This window comes from Delphinus delphis, chromosome 2 (assembly GCF_949987515.2).
Source record: "Delphinus delphis chromosome 2, mDelDel1.2, whole genome shotgun sequence".
Lineage (NCBI taxonomy): Eukaryota > Metazoa > Chordata > Mammalia > Artiodactyla > Delphinidae > Delphinus > Delphinus delphis.
In genome coordinates, this window is record NC_082684.1 from 131511823 (window position 1) to 131532682 (window position 20860).

The 20860-nt window shown below is 35.8% G+C and overlaps 1 protein-coding gene across 1 annotated transcript in view; it reads left to right on the forward strand.

The window, feature by feature from the left end:
* Positions 1-20860, forward strand: part of MYO9A (myosin IXA) — a 269941-nt gene that overhangs the window by 128503 nt on the left and 120578 nt on the right. Inside the window, exon 16 of the mRNA XM_060005673.2 lies at positions 15967-16042. Within this exon, the coding sequence (XP_059861656.1) occupies positions 15967-16042 (76 nt within the window). The remainder of the gene's footprint in view (positions 1-15966; positions 16043-20860) is intronic.

Here is a 20860-nt window from a genome sequence, read left to right on the forward strand (position 1 = left end):
TAAATAGTGCTGCAGTGAACATTGGGGTGCACATGTCTTTTTGAATTATGGTTTTCTCTGGGTATATGCCCAGTAGTGGGATTGCTGGGTCATATGGTAATTCTATTTTTAGCTTTTTAAGGAACCTCCATACTGTTCTCCATAGTGGCTGTATCAGTTTACATTCCCACCAGCAGGGCAAGAGGGTTCCCTTTTCTCCACACCCACTCCAGCATTTGTTGTTTGTAGATTTTCTGATGATGCCCATTCTAACTGGTGTGAGGTGATACCTCATTGTAGTTTTGATTTGTATTTCTCTAATAATTAGTGATGTTGAGCAGCTTTTCATGTGCTTCTTGGCCATCTGTATGTCTTTGGAGAAACGTCCATTTAGGTCTTCTGCCCATTTTTGGATTGGGTTGTCTGTTTTTTTTTAATATTGAGCTGCATGAGCTGTTTTTATATTTTGGAGATTAATCCTTTGTCCGTTGATTCATTTGCAAATATTTTCTCCCATCCTGAGGGTTGTCTTTTTGTTTTGTTTATGGTTTCCTTTGCTGTGCAAAAGCTTTGAAGTTTCATTAGGTCCCATTTGTTTATTTTTGTTTTTATTTCCATTACTCTAGGAGGTGGATCAAAAAAGATCTTGCTGTGATTTATGTCAAAGAGGGTTCTTCCTATGTTTTCCTCTAAGAGTTTTATAGTGTCTGGTCTTACATTTAGGTCTTGAATCCATTTTGAGTTTATTTTTGTGCATGGTGTTATGGAGTGTTCTAATTTCATTCTTTCACATGTAGCTGTCCAGTTTTCCCAGCACCACTTATTGAAGAGACTATCTTTTCTCCGTTATATATCCTTGCCTCGTTTGTCATAGATTACCTGACCATAGGTGCGTGGGTTTATCTCTGGGCTTTCTATCTTGTTCCATTGATCTATATTCCTGTTCTTGTACAAGTACCATATTGTCTTGATTACTGCAGCTTTGTAGTATAGTCTGAAGTCAGGGAGTATGATTCCTCCAGCTCCGCTTGTTTCCCTCAAGACTGCTTTGGCTATTCGGGGTCTTTTGTGTCTGCATATAAATTTTAAGATTTTTTTTCCAGTTCTGTAAAAAATGCCATTGGTAATTTGATAGGGATTGCATTGAATCTGTAGATTGCTTTCGGTAGTATAGTCATTTTCACAATATTGATTCTTCCAATCCAAGAACATGGTATATCTCTCCATCTGTTGGTATCATCTTTAATTTCTTTCATCAGTGTCTTATAGTTTTCTGCATACAGGTCTTTTGTCTCCCCAGGTAGGTTTATTCCTAGGTATTTTATTCTTTTTGTTGCAGTGGTAAATGGCAGTGTTTCCTTAATTTCTCTTTCAGATTTTTCATTAGTATATAGGAATGCAAGAGATTTCTGTGCATTAATTTTGTATCCTGCAGCTTTACCAAACTTGTTGATTAGCTGTAGTAGTTTTCTGGTAGCATCTGTAGGATTCTCTATGTATAGTATCATGTCATCTACAAACAGTGACAGTTTTACTTCTTCTTTTCCAATTTGTATTCCTTTTATTTCTTTTTCTTCTCTGATTGCTGTAGCTAGGACTTCCAAAACTATGTTGAATAAGAGTGCTGAGAGTGGACATCCTTGTCTTGTTCCTGATCTTAGAGGAAATGCTTTCAGTTTTTCACCGTTGAGAATGATGTTCGCTGTGGGTTTGTTGTATATGGCCTTTAGTATGTTGAGGTAGGTTCCCTCTATGCTCACTTTCTGGAGAGTTTTTATCATAAATGGGTGTTGAATTTTGTCAGAAGCTATTTTGCATCTATTGAGATGATCATATGGTTTTTCTTCTTCAATTTGTTAATATGGTGTATCACACTGATTGATTTGTGTATACTGAAGAATCCTTGCATCCCTGGGATAAATCCCACTTGATCGTGGTGTATGATCCTTTTAATATGTTGTTGGATTCTGTTTGCTAGTATTTTGTTGAGGATTTTTACCTCTATATTCATCAGTGATATTAGTCTATAATTTTCTTTATTTGTAGTATCTTTGTCTGGTTTTGGTATCAGGGTGATGGTGGCCTCATAGAATGAGTTTGGGAGTGTTCCTTCCTCTGCAATTTTTTTGGAAGAGTTTGAGAAGGATGGATGTTAGCTCTTCTCTAAATGTTTGATAGAATTCACCTGTGAAGCCATGTGGTCCTGGACTTTTGTTTGTTGGAAGATTTTTAATCACAGTTTCAATTTCATTACTTGTGATTGGTCTGTTCATATTTTCTATTTCTTCCTGGTTCAGTCGTGGAAGGTTATACCTTACTAAGAATTTGTCCATTTCTTCCAGGTTGTCCATTTTATTGGCATAGAGTGGCTTGTAGTAGTCTCTTAGGATGCTTTGTATTTCTGCGGTGTCTGTTGTAACTTCTCCTTTTTCATTTCTAATTTTATTGATTTGAGTCCCCTTCCTCTTTTTCTTGATGAGTCTGGCTAACGGTTTATCAATTTTGTTTATCTTCTCAAAAAACCAGCTTGTAGTTTTATTGATCTTTGCTATTGTTTTCTTTGTTTCTATTTCATTTCTTTCTGCTCTGATCTTTATGATTTCTTTCCTTCTGCTAACTTTGGGTTTTGTTTGTTCTTCTTTCTCTAGTTCCTTTAGGTGTAAGGTTAGATTGTTTATTTGAGGTTTTTCTTGTTTCTTGAGGTAGGCTTGTATAGCTATAAACTTCCCTCTTAGAACTGCTTTTGCCGATTCACGTAGGTTTTGGATCATCGTGTTTTCATTGTCATTTGTCTCTAGGTATTTTTTGATTTCCTCTTTGATTTCTTCAGTGTTGTCTCGGTTATTTAGTAACGTATTGTTTAGCCTCCATGTGATTGTGTTTTTTACATTTTTTTCCTGTAATTAATTGATTTCTGATCTCAAAGTGTTGTGGTCAGAAAAGATGCTTGATATGATTTCAATTTTCTTAAATTTACTGAGGCTTGATTTGTGACCCAAGATGTGATCTATCCTGGAGAATGTTCCGTGCGCCCTTGAGAAGAAAGTGTAATCTGCTGTTTTTGGATGGAATATCCTAGAAATATCAATTAAATCTATCTGGTTTACTGTGTCATTTAAAGTTTCTGTTTCCTTATTTATTTTCATTTTCCATGATCTGTCTATTGGTGTAAGTGAGGCATTAAAGGCCCCCACTATTATTGTGTTGCTGTCGATTTCCTCTTTTATAGCTGTTAGCAGTTGCCTTATGTATTGAGATGCTCCTATGTTGGGTGCATATATATTTATAATTGTTATATCTTCTTCTTGGATTGATCCCTTGATCATTATGTAGTGTCCTTCCTTGTCTCTTGTAACATTGTATATTTTAAAGTCTGTTTAATCTGGTATGAGTATTGCTACTCCATCTTTCTTTTGATTTCCATTTGCGTGGAGTATCTTTTTCCATCCCCTCAATTCAGTCTGTATTTGTCCCTAGGTCAGAAGTGGGTCTCTTGTAGACAGCATATATATGGGTCTTGTTTTTGTATCCATTCAACAAGCCTGTGTCTTTTGGTTGGAGCATTTAATCCATTCACGTTTAAGGTAATTATCGATATGTATGTTCCTATGACCATTTTCTTAATTGTTTTGGGGTTTATTTTTGTAGGTCCTTTTCTTCTCTTGTGTTTCCTACTTAGAGAAGTTTCTTTAGCATTTGTTGTAGAGCTAGTTGGGTGGTGCTGGATTCTCTTAGCTTTTGCTTGTCTGTAAAGCGTTTGATTTCTCCATCGAATCTGAATGAGATCCTTGCTGGGTAGAATAATCTTGGTTGTAGGTTCTTCCCTTTCATCACTTTAAATATGTCATGCCACTCCCTTCTGACTTGTAGAGTTTCTGCTGAGAAATCAGCTGTTAACCTTATGGGAGTTCCCTTTTATGTTATTTGTCGTTTTTTCCTTGTTGCTTTCAATAATTTTTCTTTGTCTTTAATTTTTGTCAGTTTGATTACTTTGTGTCTTGGCGTGTTTCTCCTTGGGTTTATCCTGCCTGGTACTCTCTGCGCTTCCTGGACTTGGGTGGCTATTTACTTTCCCAGGTTAGGGAAGTTTTCGACTATAATCTCTTAACATATTTTCTCTGGTCCTTTCTCTCCCTCTTCTCCTTCTGGGACCCCTATAATATGAATGTTGTTGCGTTTGATTTTGTCCCAGAGGTCTCTTAGTCTGTCTTCATTTCTTTTCATTCTTTTTTCTTTATTCTGTTCCACAGCAGTGAATTCCACCATTCTGTCTTCCAGGTCACTTATCCGTTCTTCTGCCTCAGTTATTCTGCTATTGATTCCTTCTAGTGTAATTTTCATTTCAGTTATTGTATTGTTCATCTCTGTTTGTTTGTTCTTTAATTCTTCTAGGTCTTTGTTAAACATGTCTTGCATCTTCTCAATCTTTGCCTCCATTTTTTTTTCTGAGGTCCTGGATCATGTTCACTATCATTATTCTGAATTCTTTTTCTGGGAGGTTGTGTATCTCCACATCATTTAGTTGTGTTTCTGGAGTTTTATCTTGTTCCTCCTTCTGTTACATAGCCCTCTGCCTTTCCATCTTGTGTGTCTTTCTGTGAATGTGGGTTTTGTTCTGCAGGCTACAGGATTGTAATTCTTCTTGCTCCTTCTGTCTGCACTCTGGTGCTGTACAAAAGGCCAGTACCTCAGACTACTCTTACATGTATCCAGAATTTCTGTCTCAGGTTAAAAACTATGTCATCCTTTTCCTGGAGAATACTCATACTGAAGTAGAAGGCAGAGATGTACACCGGCCCACTGAGCGCCTGGTCACACAGCACCTTGCCCAGGATGGCACACAGCGTGCGCCCTGGCAACACACGTGCAGCCACGTGTAGTTGAAGTTTGTGTGGAAGGCCGCCGCCACAGTGGCCACGTGCCGCGTCTGCCACCAGTTGGCAGGCCCACCCTGCAGCCACTGCCCCAGCGCGTTGCCAGCTGAGAAGAGCGCGGCCTCCAAAAGCTGGTATATATAGCTTCAGTAGTCAATTTTATTTAAGAAATGTTTTCATTTTTGTTTTTTTTATTTTTGGCTGCGTTGGGTCTTCGTTGCTGTGTGCAGGCTTTCTCTAGTTTCGGTGAGCGGGGGCTACTCTTTGTTATGATGCACGGGCTTCTCATTCTGGTGGCTTATCTTGTTGTGGAGCCTGGGCTCTAGGCGCACAGGCTTCAGTCGCTGTAGCACGCGGGCTCAGTAGTTGTGCCACGTGGGCCCTAGAGTGCGCAGGCTTCAGTAGTTGTGGTGTGTGGCCTCATTAGTTGTGGCTCATGGGCTCTAGAGCGCAGGCTCAGTAGTTGTGGTACATGGGCTTAGTTGCTCCATGGCATGTGGGATTTTCCAGGATCAGGGATTGAACCCATGTCCCCTGCATTGGCAGGTGGATTCTTAACCACTGCACCACCAGAGAAGTCCTTAAGGAATGTTTAAGAAAGCAGTTATACCAGTTCTCCTCAACTCTTTCAGAAAACAGAGGAGCAAGTAGTACTATACAAATCATATCATGAGACCAGTATTATTGCTCTAAATCCAAAATTAGATAGCATTACAAGAAAATTACAGTCCAACGTTCCTCACAGTGAGAGATGTAAAAATCCTTAACAAAATAAGAGCAGCCTGAATTCAGCAATATATTTAAAGAATAATACATGAAGAGCAAGTAGAAATTCAGAAATGAAAGATTAGTTTGATATAGAAAATCAATCACTATAATGTATTATATATATGTATATAGAGAGTCATAATTTATAATATAGATGTTAATCATCTAAAAAAGAAAAACCATATCATCTTAGTAGATGGGTATAAAGAACTTGTCATAATTCTATGCCCATTCCTATTTAAAAACTTGTAGCAGCCTAGGAATAGAAGGCAACTTCCTCAACTTTATAAAGAATACACATGACAATTCTACAGCAGACTTCATATGTTATGGTGAAAGACTGAGTACTTCTTCCCTGACATTAAGAACAAGGGAAAGATATCTGCTTTTGCCTCTCAGATTTAACATTGTACTAAAGGTAATTGTGCAACAAGGCAGCAAAAAGAAATAGGTACATAGATTGAAAAGGAAGATGTAGACAGCATGATCATCTATATAGAAAGTACTAACGGGTTTCAAAAATGCTTCTTTAATCTGAAAAGTGAATTTAACAGTCTCACAGTATACCAGCTAAATATAGAAAATTAAATTGTAATATTCTAGCCGTGAACACTTGGAAAATGAAACTTATAAATTCCATTTATATATCTGTGGCAGCCAGCTACAGTAGCTATTCCCTATTTATCCCCATCTTCTGGTATTTACAACCTTGTGTAGTCTCCTCCCATATTTTGCCAGTGTTGGTCTATGTGACCTATAGGACATAGCAGAAGTAATAGTGCATCACTTCCAAAATTGTTAAAAAAGACTACAGTTTCCATCTTAGGTACTTTCTCACTTGCTAGCTCTCTCTCGGATCACTGTCTCTTGGAGGATCAAGCTGCTGTTGTGAGTAGCCCTACTGAGAATCCCACTGAAGCCTCTAGTCAAAGGCAGTGGAGACCTTTGAGGCTTGCCTCTAAGGTCACATGAGTGACCTTAGAGACAGGTCCTTCAGTTCCATTCTAGTTTTGAAATGACCACAGCCTTGGCTGACAGCTTGAATACAACTCATGAGAGACCCTGTCAGAACCACCCAGCTAAGCAGCTCTTGAAACCTGTTCCTCTACAAAGTCTGTGATATTACGTGTTATTTTAAAGTGCTAGGCTTTGGAGTGATTTGATATGCAATGGATTTATAATATAGCATACCAAAACATGAAATATTTAGGGATAAATTTACCAAATACTGTTAGACCAGTATATAACTGAGAGAAATTGAAAAATGCCTAAATAAATGAAGAGAGATACATATTTTTGTATTTCTGAGATGTCACTTCTCCCCCAGATGGATCTGTGGATTGAATGAAGTCCCAGTGAATATCAAAGCAGATTTTGGGGTAGCAATTCATATGCTGATAACTAAGATTTTTATAGAAATGTAGAATATCTAGAATGACCAAAACAATTGTGAAGAAGAATAATGATGCTGGAGGTCTTACACTATATGATTTTAAGATTAAAATAATCATGACTTTGTTCTCTTAGTGTAAGCAAGAGAGCAATAGAAACCTACTGTATAGCACAGGGAACTGTACTCAATGCTCTGTGGTGACCTAAATGGGAAGGAAATCCAAAAAAGAGGGGAAGTATGTATATGTATAGCTGATTCACTTTGCTGTACAGAAGAAGCTAACACAACATTGTAAAGCTACTATACTCCAATAAAAAAATTTTAGTAATTTTAGAAAAATTGAATAAAATCCTTTTCTGCAGAAAAAAAATAAAAAACAGAGTCCAGGAAAAGATCTATACATGTATTGTCCATTGATTTTCCCCAAAGGCCCTCAGATAATTCAGTGGGGGTATATATAGTCTTTAAAAAAATAAACAGCACTGGAACGACCTGGATATCTATATGTTCAAGAGAACTTTGACCCTTACCTTATATTATACATAAAAATTAACTTGAAATGGGTCATACAGCTCTTTGCAAAGAACGAAACTATCAAATTGATAGAAGAAAACCTGAGAGAAAATCTTTGCAGTCTTGGGACAAAATTTATTAGATGGGACATAAGAGCATGAAGTATAAAAGGAAAAAATTGAGAAATTAGAGTTCACCAAAATTGAAAACTTATACTTTAAAAAAAGATATTGTAAAAAAAACATAAAGCATATCACAGCCTGGGAAACAATATTCATAATAATTTATATACATAACCGATAATGGACTTCAAAATATTTTTTAAAAACCTCCTGCAATAATAAGAGAAACAGTTCAGTTAAAAATGGTCAAGAGGGGACTTCCCTGGCAGTCCAGTGGTTAAGACTCTGTGCTTCCACTGCAGGGGGCGCAGGTTTGATCCCTGTTTGGGGAAGACCCCACATGCCACGTGGTGCAGCCAAAAAAAAAAAAAGATATATGAATCATCTATAGGCGCATTAAAGATTACCAGCTTTATAAGTCATTAGGGAATGCAAATTATAATCACAGTGAAGTCACATTAACACCCTGTGTCATGGCTAAAGTTTAAGAAGTTGACAGTACTGATGGTGAGTGTGTGGAGCAGCTGGAATGCTTATCCACTCTGCTGACAATGTAAAATATAGTACAGTTATTTTGGAAAACAGTGTCAGTTTTTTATAAAGGTAAGCATATGCTTTCCATATGTTCTCTCCACGTAAGAAATGAACACATATGTTCACATGAAGACTTTTTATAGATCAAACTCTAAAATGTAATGTTGAGTGAAACCTTACACAAAAGAGAGCATACTGTTTTATTCCACTTATATCAAATTCCAGAAAATGCAAACCAGTCGATATGGACAGCAGGTTAGTGGTTGCCTTGGTCCAGGAGGGTGTGTGGGGGATTGTCGAAGAAAGGGCTTGAGGGAACTTTGGGAGATGATGGAAATTTTTCTTTTCTTTTTTTGGCCGTGCCACATGGCATGCCGGATCTTAGTTCCCCCACCAGGGATCGAACCCATGCCCTCTGCAGTGGAAGTGCAGAGTCTTAACCACTGGACCGCCAGGGAAGTCCCCGGAAATATTCTATATCTTCTTTTGGTGGCAGTTTTGTCTAAACTTAACTAACTGTATGCTTATAATGAGTATGTTCTACAATATGTAAATTTTACCACAATTTTAAAAATTAATTGCATATCATGAAGCCTGACATAAGTCTTAGATAGATATCTAGAAGAGACTATTTTTCATGGAATTAAGCATACCAAAAATTAAAATATGTTATGGGAACCCCAGGAAGTGTCCACACCTTACTCATCAGGGCCTCATCAGGACCAGAGTGGGAACTAGCCAGCTTGACTGATCTTGGGGAAGGCTTCAGTGCCGGGAAAACCTGACCATCTTTTGCTTTTTGCCAGGGCTGTGGCAGGGCACAAAGATTCTGACGTGGGGACCTCCACGTTACTCTCAAAAGAGAGAGGAGAAACAGCCTGGCATTTGGAGTCAGGCAGTGCCAGGTACAAATTCTGGCTCTGCTACTTAGCCCCTGTATTCCTGTGTGTGGAAGATGTTGTTTCTCAGAGCCTCAATTTCCTTCTCTGAAAGGTAGTCCCCACTGCACAGGGGCAACGCGAGGCTCAAATGTGATAATGAATGCTAAAGCCCTTGTCTGCTATCCACTGCAGAGATTTGCATTAAAATAATTTAAAATATTCTAAAAAAAAAAATGTTACGTGATCAGAATTCTTGTTTGAAAATGGTAGATGGAAACAAATACAGGATATGCCAATATGTATTTTGGGGAAGCCTTCAGGAAAGTCAGGGAGCTATTTCTATTGAGTTGATAGAATAAGGCTATTTATCAAATTTAGGAAATCAATGTGGATAAACAAACATGAATGTCTGCCTTACAGACAATAACAAAAATTGATTCTTTTTTTTTTTTTTTTTTTTTGTCAGCTGCAAGTGGCTTGTGGGACTTTAGTTCCCCAACCAGGGATTGAACCCATGCGTTCGGCAGCAAAAGCACAGAGTCCTAACCACTAGATCACCAGGGAATTCCCTGAATCTCTGTCTTCCAGGGAATTCTCTGAATCTCTGTCTTCTAAAGTAGCACAAGAAACCTTTACCTATCAAATGAAAACTAACAAGGGGGAATATGGATTTGAAGAGTGAAATAAAAGTGAAACAAAATACAAGAAACAAGTACTATGATTTAAATTAATAAAAATAGATTAATATCACCAATTAAAATCTCAAAATGAATTTTTCAAAAAGTTTAATTAAATGATATCTAGATTCTTAAAATGATAAAAATAAAAGGATGGAGAAAGCTATGTCAGGCACAGGTGAACAATAGCAGTAAATAAAACTAGATAGTAATTTGAGCAGATCTTCATCAGTAGAATTTATAAAAAGATTTAGTTGAGAAAGACAGAAGCTGAATTCACTAGGAAGTTTTGAGAAACTTGTAAAATACAAGTTATTGTTTTATAAAACTTAATGCCTAATTTGCTTGATTAATGGGAAGAAAATAAGGTGAAAATAAATACTGGGTAACAATAGCTGTGATAGGAAGGGGATGACTTGTATCAGAGATTTAAAGGTTCTCGTACTCTTTAGAAAAAGAGAATAGAGAATTAATTTAGTTTAGAATTCATGAATATGTAAAAAATTCAAGAATAATCGAAGAGGAGAGTGTATATAACTTCCAAAACAAAACAAAGAAAGCAGAATATAAAGAAAATAGTTCAGTAGAAGTCTGGGTAAAAGCATACAATAATTAGGGTAGATACAAAACATAAAATAAGGCAGAAAACATTCCAAATATATCAGTAATACGAATAAAATAAACCCAACTAAACAGTTTAAAAAAAGATTATGCAATTAAAATAAAATTCAGCTGTAAGATGTTTATAAGAGACAAACCTAAAGCATATGAACACAAAAAGATATGACCACAAAAATATAAAATATTCGAATAAAGTTGTATCAGAAAGTTTATTCTTACTCTCTTGTACATTTTCGCACCCCCTTTAGACAACTCCTCTTAAGATGTCTGTTACTATAAATTAATTTTGCCTTTTCTAAAACAGAAATGGAATCATACAGTATTCTTTTGTGTTCTGATTCTGTTATGTAACATAATTATATATGTGTTCATTTATCTTGTTCCCTATATCAGTAATTTGTTGCTGAGTTGTATTCCATTGTATATGTATATACAATTGTGTATACAACTTCGTGTTTATCATTTATTTCTTGATGGATATAAGGTTTGTACTCTCTTGAGCTATTGTGAGGAACCCTGCTATAAACATTCTTGTTCAATTCATTTTGTGTATATAACTTTTCATTCCTTGGGTAAAAGTTATGATGGAGTTTACTGTGTCATAAAGTAGACATATGTTTAACATCATTAGGAACTATCAAACTTTTGGCACTTTAAAGATGTTCCATTTTCTTTTGTCCTACATTATTTGTGATGTTAAACTCAGATGTCATTCTGTTGTCGTTCTTTCATATCTAATATACCATTTTTCATCTGGCTGCTTCAAGATTTTCTCTTTATTTTTTCATTTTCAGCAGTTTGACTGTGATGTCCCTAGATATCATTTATATTTATATTTATGCTGTTTGGTATTAGCTATACCTTTTGGACCTGTGCTTCATTATTTTTCATCAAATTTAGGAAATTTTTGGTCAGTATTTTTTCAGAAATCTTTTTCTGCTGCAATTTCTCTTTTTCTTCTGAGACCCCAATTACATGCTCTTAGAATATTTGATATTGTCTCAGATTCCTCATATTCTGTGGATTTTTCTTCTATCTTTGTTCTTCCTGTTGGATAATTTTTATTTATCCGATATCAAGTTCATTATGCTGTTTCAAGTTGCCTTGTAAAACCATAGAATGAATTTTTCATTTCAGAAAATTTCTATTTATCTGATATCAAGTTCATTATGCTGTTTCAAGTCTCCTTGTAAAACCATAGAATGAAATTTTCATTTCAGAAAATTTCAGTTTTCAGTTCCAGAATATCCATTTGGATTCCTTTTACAGTTTCCATTTCTCTCCTGAGATTTTTTTGTTAGGTCATAAGACTGTCTTATACTTTTAGTCATTGAACATTATGATAGCAATTTTAAAGTCCTTTTATGCTAATTCCAACAAGTGGGCAATGTTGGGATCTGATGCTGTTGAAATGGGATCAAGAAGAAAGGTGCACAGGACTTCATTTTCTAATCTCAGTGGTCAGTTGCAAGTGATCAGTATATTATTCCTTTAAAGTATTTAATAATTAAGTTTAAAAAATCATTACACAAAGGGAAATAACATGCATAAAAGAAACGCCCTATTGTGTTGGCAACACCAAAAACGAGAAGAAAATTCCCGGTGAGCACTTTACAGTTTAAGAAGAATTTAAGAACATGAATCCAATAAAGCAGTAGCACAAATTTAAGACTATGAAATATCAGAATGATGTTGAAATAGATTTTGAACTACTAAATCAAGTAGAGGCATAAATCAACACCTATATGATCTCAATAGAGGAAACATATCTGAAAATTGCATTACTAATATTAAGGAAAGGCCTGAAGTGATTATATTTCAATATGCAGAAGAAAAGAATTCATATGGCAAATAGAAAATGATAATTTGTCATAAGGATATTTGGTGTCCATGACTTAGGAACTGAATAAATGAAACAAAAACAATGCATTCAAATATGTAAGAAAATAAAGTTGTTCAAAGTTCTAACTGAATTTGTTGATCCCAAGACATATGTTTTCCAGTAACAGTTTTTATGTGGGTATAGATGTATGTCTTCAGTTCTGTTGGGTATATACTTAGTAGTGGAATTTCTGGGTCATATGGTAACTCTGTTTAATTTTTTGTTGAACTGCTAGACTGTTTCGCAAAGTGACTGTATCATTTCACATTCAGCAGTGTATGCAAGTTTCCAATTTTTACGTGTCCTTGCCAACACTTACTATCTTCCTTTTTTTATTATAGTCATGCTAGGGGGTGTGAAGTGCAATCTCATTGTAGTTTTATTTTTATTTTTTTGCGGTACGTGGGCCTCTCACTGTTGTGGCCTCTCCCGTTGCGGAGCACAGGCTCCGGACGCACAGGCTCAGCGGCCATGGCTCACGGGCCCAGCCACTCCGCGGCATGTGGGATCTTCCCGGACTGGGGCACGAACCCGTATCCCCTGCATCGGCAGGTGGACTCTCAACCACTGTGCCACCAGGGAAGCCCTCATTATAGTTTTGATTTCATTTCTCTGATGACTAATGATGTTGAGCATCTTTTTATGTGCTTATTAGCCATTTGTGTGTTGTCTTTGGAAAAATATCTATTCATACTCTGTTCATTTTAAAAGTGGGTTATCTTTTGTATTATTCAGTTGCAAAAGTTCTTTTTATACTCTGGATCCAAGCTTCTTATCAGATATTTGATGGGCCATTTTCTGTTGATACCATTTTGTGGGTTGTCTTTTCACTTTCTTGATATAGTGTCCTTTGAAGCACAAAAGTATTAGATTTTGGTGATGTCTAGTTTCTCAGTCTTTCTCTCTGGTTGCTTGTGCTTTTGGTTTCATCTCTAAGTAACCATTGCCTAATCCAATGTCAGGAATATTTACTCCTATGTTTTAAGAGTTTTATACTTTTAGCATTTGTATTTTGGTCTTTGATCCAACTTCATTCTTTTCCATGTGGACATATAGTTTTCCCAGTTTTTGTTGAAGAGATTATTCTTTTCCCATTGAATTGTCTTGGCACCTTTATCAAAATTTAGTTGATCGTAAATGTATTTCTGTACTCTCACTTCCTTTCCATTGACCTATTTGTCTATCTTTATGCTGGTGCCATACTGTCTCAGTTACTTTATCTTTGTAGTAAGTTTTTAATTCAGGAAGTATGAGTCTTCCAACCATGTTCTCTTTTTTCAACATGGCTATTCTGGATCCTTTGCATTTCCATATTAATTTTAGGATCAGCTTATTCATTTCAGAAAAAAAAAAGGCAGCTGGAATTTTAATAGAGATTGCATTGATCTGTAGATGAATTTGGGGAACACTGCCATCTTAACAATATTAAGTTTTCCAGTCCATGAGCATGGATGGCTTTCCATTTATTTAGGTTTTCTTTAATTGCTTTTTATGATGCTTTGTAGTTTTTCAGTAGATATTTTATATTTTTTGTTCAATTTATTCCTTTTATATTATTTTATTGCTATTATTAATGGAATTGTTTTCTTAATTTCATTTTCCAATTGTTTATTGCTAAGTTGATTTTTGAATATTGATCTTATATCTTATAATTTTGCTAAACTTGTTTAATAGTCCTAATTTTTTGTGTGAATTACTTAGGATTTTCCACATACAAGATTGTTATCTCAAAGATACTTTTACTATTTTAAATATAGTTGTGTCTGTCTGTTAATCCCATACCCCTATTTTGTTCTTCCCTGCTTCCCTCTCCTCTTTGGTAACCACATGTTGGTTTTCTGTATCTGTGAGTCTGTTGCTGTTTTGCATATACATTCATTTGTATTTTTTTTAGATTCCATATATAAGTCATATAAAGTATTTGTCTTTCTCTGTCTGACTTACTTCACTACGCATAATATTCTCTAGGTCCTTCCACATTGCTGCAAATGGCAGTATTTCTTTTTTTTTTTTTTATGTCTGAGTAATATGCCATTGTATACATATACCACATCTTCTTAAGCCAAGTGTTGGTTGATGGGCATGTGGGTTGCTTCCATGTCTTAGCTATTATAAACAGGGCTGCTATGAACATTGGAGTGCATGTATCTTTTCAAATTAGTGTTTTCCTTTTTTCCAGATGTATACCCAGGAGTGGAATTGCTGGATCATATGGTAGTTCCATTTTTAGTTTTTTGAGAAACCTCCGTACTGTTTTCCACAGTGGCTGTACCAATTTATATTCCCACCAATAGTGTATGAGCACTACCTTTTCTCCACATCCTCGCCAGAATTCATTATTTGTGTTTTTTGATGATAGCCATTCTGACCGGTGTGAGGTGATATCTCATTTTGGTTTTGATTTGCATTTCCCCAGTGATTAGCGATGTTGAGCATCTTTTTATGTGCCTGTTAGCCACCTGGGTGTCTTCTTTGGAAAAATGTCTATTCAAGTCTTCTGCCTATTTTTTTTTTAACATCTTTATTGGGGTATAATTGCTTTACAATGGTGTGTTAGTTTCTGCTTTATAACAAAGTGAATCAGTTATACATACACATATGTTCCCATATCTCTTCCCTCTTGCATCTCCCTCCCTCCCACCCTCCCTGTCCTACCCGTCCAGGTGGTCACAAAGCACCGAGCTGATATCCCTGTGCTATGTGGCTGCTTCCCACTGGCTATCTACCTTACGTTTTGTAGTGTATATATATATGTCCATGCCTCTCTCTCGCTTTGTCACAGCTCACCCTTCCCCCTCCCCATATCCTCAAGTCTGTTCTCCAGGAGGTCTGTGTCTTTATTCCTGTCTTACCCCTAGGTTCTTCATGACATTTTTTTTTTCTTAAATTCCATATATATGTGTTAGCATACGGTATTTGTCTTTCTCTTTCTGACCTACTTCACTCTGTATGACAGACTCTAGGTCTATCCACCTTATTATAAATAGCTCAATTTCATTTCGTTTTATGGCTGAGTAATATTCCATTGTGTATATGTGCCACATCTTCTTTATCCATTCATCCGATGATGGGCACTTAGGTTGTTTCCATCTCCGGGCTATTGTAAATAGAGCTGCAATGAAAAACTACAAATAGAACTACCATATGACCCAGCAATCCCACTACTGGGCATACACCCTGAGAAAACCATAATTCAAAAAGAGTCATGTACCAAAATGTTCATTGCCCATTTTTTAATTAGATTTTTTGTTTAAAAAATATTGGTAATTCTTGAGGAAGCAATTCGTCATCTTTGATTCTTAGTGTCTTTATATGTAAGATTAATTGATCTCTAAAATCTGTAGTTTATAGGAGCAATATCCTGTTGCTGAAAAATGGTGCAAAGGAATCATTAGGAATTTTTTGAATATTAAAATAAGAAATGAGTTTGTATACTTCTAGACATTCAGCCCAGTTACCCTTGTATTTCCTGATAATATTTAAATGAGAGAAGAAATTAAAGAATTTATTATTAAATTCCCGAATTGGTTTCATTGTTGACTAAGTCAAATTTATAAGTAACAGTCATGGGATTGGTTCATATTATTATTATTTAGACATTTCTGATATGTTTAGCAAATATTTACTATTGAAGTATATTAATTTCATTTGTTCCTAGAAAAATTATTTCATGTTTAGTTTATCTTAGCACTGATTGAAAGTTTTTGCTTTCTCTATGCTAGGTATAACTCGGAAAAATCCCAGAACACCTCTTTCTGATCTTCAGGGAATGAATACTCTAAATGAAAAAAACCAACAGTAAGTATGTTTGGCTTAAGTTTTCAAGGACGTAAAGAAGAAATAACTAGAATTCTTATTAATACTTCTGTGGCTTTAAAAGTATGCAGTAAATCGGGCCTTTTTTTCTTTTAATTTCTTAAAGCTTTTGTAAATGGCGTAATAAGTTAAAAAGGTTAGAGTTAACAGTACAGTAAATTGTCTAAGATTGCCTCTAGTAAAGTGGTTGTACAATGTAAAAAAAGTTTCCCCAGGATAATTAAAAATGAGTGCATAGGTTTTAATTTCTGAGACCATTCTTGCGTTTTAAATGTCTTTTGCAAAAGTAATGGGTATTCTGCTTCTTTCCATGGAGAAATCTTATTGGTAAGTAATAATTGAGTAGTTTGATTTACAACAAACTGTCTGATACCTTTTCTTGATGAGTGTGATACCCAAAGCTTACCTTTTACCATTTTCAATGAAGAATTCTTAAGTAAAATTTGAAAGTAACAAATGTAAGTAATTTTTTGAGTTTGTAAATAAAGCTCCTTTTCCTTTACACATACTGTTTTATAAAGACTGTACTTTAAATGAGCAAAAGAGCATTGTTTAGTGTCTAGAGTCTGCTGTGTACATTTTAAACATCAAGAGAATTGAGCTTCTTAGTGTCCTGGTAAGATACAAGATTAGGATGATCAGTCATTTAAAATTAAAGTATAATTTCATTGATCAGGTTTTCCATTTTGAGTTACTATGTCTTTCTAATATATATTATCACTTCTCTGCTCCATAACTTTTTTTTATAACTCTTTATTGCTTATTACAAGAAGTCTAGGTTCACTATTTTAACCTGCAAGAGCTATCACAGCCCAAGTATCCAACCTCAACTGTACTTATCTTTAACGCCAGCAAATTGAACTACTGGCTGTCTTTATAATAGTGCATGCATTTTGTTTTCTTAACAGTGACAGTTGGCTGACGATGAAAATCACCATTATATGTGCATGTTAGATTTTACCTAAGAACAAATTAGATCATTAATCCGGTGACCTGTGTACCTTTTTTATTTCAATCTATTGGCCGTATTCTCACCCTGGTCATTAGAGATCCCTAGCTTAAGGAACTCATTTTCTTGATTTGGGTAAAAAAAGGAACTGTGCCTTGTTGCATTTCCTGAAGCAATTTAATGGTTATAACTTTCCTAATTCCTAGTTTTTATTTTTGTTTTTTTCTTGGCCACTCGCGCAGCTTGCAGGCTCTTAGTTCCCCGACCAAGGATTGAACTTGGGCCACCGCAGTGAAAGTGCCATGTCCTACCCACTGGACTGCTAGGGAATTCCCAGTTATGTTTCTTTGTACTGCTTTCAATTTTGGATGCCTGAAGTGATCTATATGGGCTTCTGTTTTTTATATGTCAGTTGGAATAGTCTGATATATTGGTTTAAGATTGGTCTGGGCTCAAGCAGTTAAGGTGATTTTAGGCACTCATGGAATGACAAACTGATTTTGTAAAGATGTGTATAAGCTCATTTTTGAGACCCTTCCTCACAGAGAAATTGATCACACCAGCTTGATTCTTTTCCTTTGCGTACAATAAAGAAAGATAAAGAAAGATATGTGGCATTGAAGTAATGTTATCAGGAAAAGGCCAGCTAGCAGTCTTAACAAGAGAGCCTCCCCGCTTGTGTTTGTTGTATTGGTGAGTTTATTTTAGACATATTTTAGAGAAAATTGGTGAGAAGATAGAGAGGATCGAACAATAGATACTCAGAAAATCAAATCAGTCATGAAATCATGAGCTTGTATCTACTAAGTGGAGTCTTTTGGACCTTCCCTATGGAACACTCCTAATAAGTGACTTAAATGAAAGAGTGGAACATCCAATTTGCTGGTGATCTAGGACTAAGAATTGATGTAGTCTGTATAAAAACAAGGAAACGCAAATGTAAAACTATTTTTAGCCAGTGCAAATATTCCTCAAGTGAGAGAGAAAACTTTCATCAATGTTGACTGGGCAGTTGCTTTTTGGTAAGAGGGTATAAACTGGAAACAGATGTCTTTGTATCAAAATATGATTTGAAAAAAGTACAGAGCCTATAATTACATATCATGAAGCAGAGATGGTAAATAGAGGCTGCTGAAGTGACACTTAATGTGAATAACTAAAAAGACTGCCCTGGTTTCAAAGATACATTCGTTCCTAGATGGAAAAAGCTCTTCTGAATAGTTGTAGAGAAGATTGTGTGAAGAATAAAATATACTACCTATATTGGGAAAATATGCCTTTGGAAACTTGTTATTTAAGGGGCAAAAAGAATATTATCAGAATTTATTGTAGACAAGGACATAATGAATTTGCACATTGTGGAAGTATATGGTATGTTTTATAATTAAATGGGGTCTGCTGTACTATCATGCTAATACCAGGGCATTAAGGAACTAGAATAAGTCTCATTAAAACTCGTGGGTTATGACACCATTTTTTAGGACTTTGGCTATATTGATAACCACATATTTGAGTACTGGGATAAACCTATCCTCTAAGAGTTGACTATGTAGCATGTGTGGATCCTGATTTCTGTTCTTAATGCAACTGAAAACTCACTGTCTAAAGTGTTATTTTTGTTTAAATTCAACTTTTCCTCTTGATCTGGGTAAATGACTGCTTACCATCTGAGACATTGTATTATAAAATGCAACAATGAGAACAAAAATAAATACTTTTTTTTGAAGGATAAGTCAAATAATTTATTACTAGGGTTTTTTAAGTAATTATCATATTTAACATGATTTATAAAGGTGAATGGATTTCAAGGTTCTCTTAGAACCAATATGACTTGATGTCACATAAAACAGCTTGGAGTAATTTCTCATATGTTACAGCCAGATAAATCTCATGGCATTTGATCATGTCTTAGAGTGTATTTTGTTTACCCTAATGAAAAAATACAGAACTTGGTTATTAATGTAAGCAGTTATATGTGATTAGCAGTTCATATAATAATAGCAAATTAGTAGTATGAAATAATACTCATATTTTAGTATAAGTTTAAAACATTAAGTATTATAGGGCTTCCCTGGTGGCGCAGTGGTTGAGAGTCCGCCTGCCGATGCAGGGGACACGGGTTCGTGCCCCGGTCCGGGAAGATCCCACATGCTGCGGAGCGGCTGGGCCCGTGAGCCATGGCCGCTGAGCCTGCGCGTCCGGAGCCTGTGCTCCGCAACGGGAGAGGCCACAACAGTGAGAGGCCCCCGTACCGCAAAAAAAAAAAGTATTCTATGGTTGTTTCAAAAGTCTTTTCCAAATTTTTTCACTTTAATATATAGTATGTTGGTTATCCTAAATGATATTTGTGTGTTTTTACATAGTTTTGTTTGTCCTTTGTTTTAAAAATTAGTGGCTTTTTTACTGGAGCATTATTTGCATGTAACTCCATTCCTGAAGGTCAGATCGTTCTTGAGAGAAAAATAAAGCAATAAATTAAGACAGAGACAACTTCTCGTTCTGCCAGATCATTTGTTTATTTAACAAGTACTTCGTGCCAGGTCGTGTGGCAGAAACTGGAGATTCAATATTTTGTGAGATAGATGTGATAAGTGATATGATGGGAGAAATATAAGATACCATGGAAACATAGAGGAGGACTTTTAAATTTTGTATGCCAGTACTGTATTTAAAGAATTGGATATGGGGCCAGATGCCTCAGAAATGTTTTTCAGAAAAAGAACCTTTTAAACTGTTATCTGAGTGAAGAGTAAGGGTGAGCCCTTTGAAGAGGAGGGTGATGTTTTATAGGCAGAGGAGCAACCTGTATGATGGTCCAGGAGCAAAAAGAGAGCTCTCTCTAGAGAACATGGCACAAATAAAGAATGAAAAGAATGTGAGTAAGAAGAGAGAAATGATGAGAGTCGACTCTAGAAAGACAAATAGACATAGGCTAGTTCATGTGGGGCTTTGTTAGCCGTATTGGAGAGGCTGTACTTCATCTTAAGGGTAATGAGAATTTATTTAATGCTTTTAAGCAGGGGACTGACTGATATTTCAGAAGAATCTCTATGGTTGCTTTATGGAGAATGATTTGGAGAGGCCCTGGATTGGATAGCAGTTCTGGCAAGAGATGATGGCTTGCAGTAGGTGGTCATGGGTACACATTGATGTGAACCTGTATTAAGGAGGAAAATTGAAAATCTATATGTCTCTCATCTGATTTTATGAGGATTCAATGTTTATGAGAAGTCTGTGTTGGATTTTCTGTGCTTTGTGCAAATAATTTTTGTATGTATGCAACAAATATATGACAGTGATCTAATGTATATATAAGGAGTACGTTGTATATAGAGAACAAAGACGTTGTGTATGCCATCAATCTTAATAACAATGTGCTAAGCTAAGGGAAGCCCCTAGAAAAACTGAGACAGATACCTACGTCAAGTCATTTCACTGAAATAACCAACTGGCACAAAGATTTTTAAGTACCCACAGAGCTTTTTCTTTCTCCCCAGCATCCCATTGATTGTCATCTCTTAAAAATAGGCACAGCCTATTTTTGCTTTCTTTCACTTCCAACCTTCTACTTCACCATTGAGCCTGCCATTCTAATGCTGGGACTCTTCCTGTTACTCAGTGTGTAAAATACCAGTAAAACCTTTTTGCTGTATTTTAAGCCTTTACATAACACATAGGAGAAAGAGCACGGGTTTGGGAGTCACCAAAAATTTGTTCTTGGCTCAGTTTATCTTCGTATTCTGAGATTGTGGCTCTTGTAGCCTTCGTTTCCTGAAAAGAGAGGGTGGGGGGAATCTATGTCTTATATAAAACTTGTGGAATATATTGGGTGAGGAGACAGAGTAATTAAG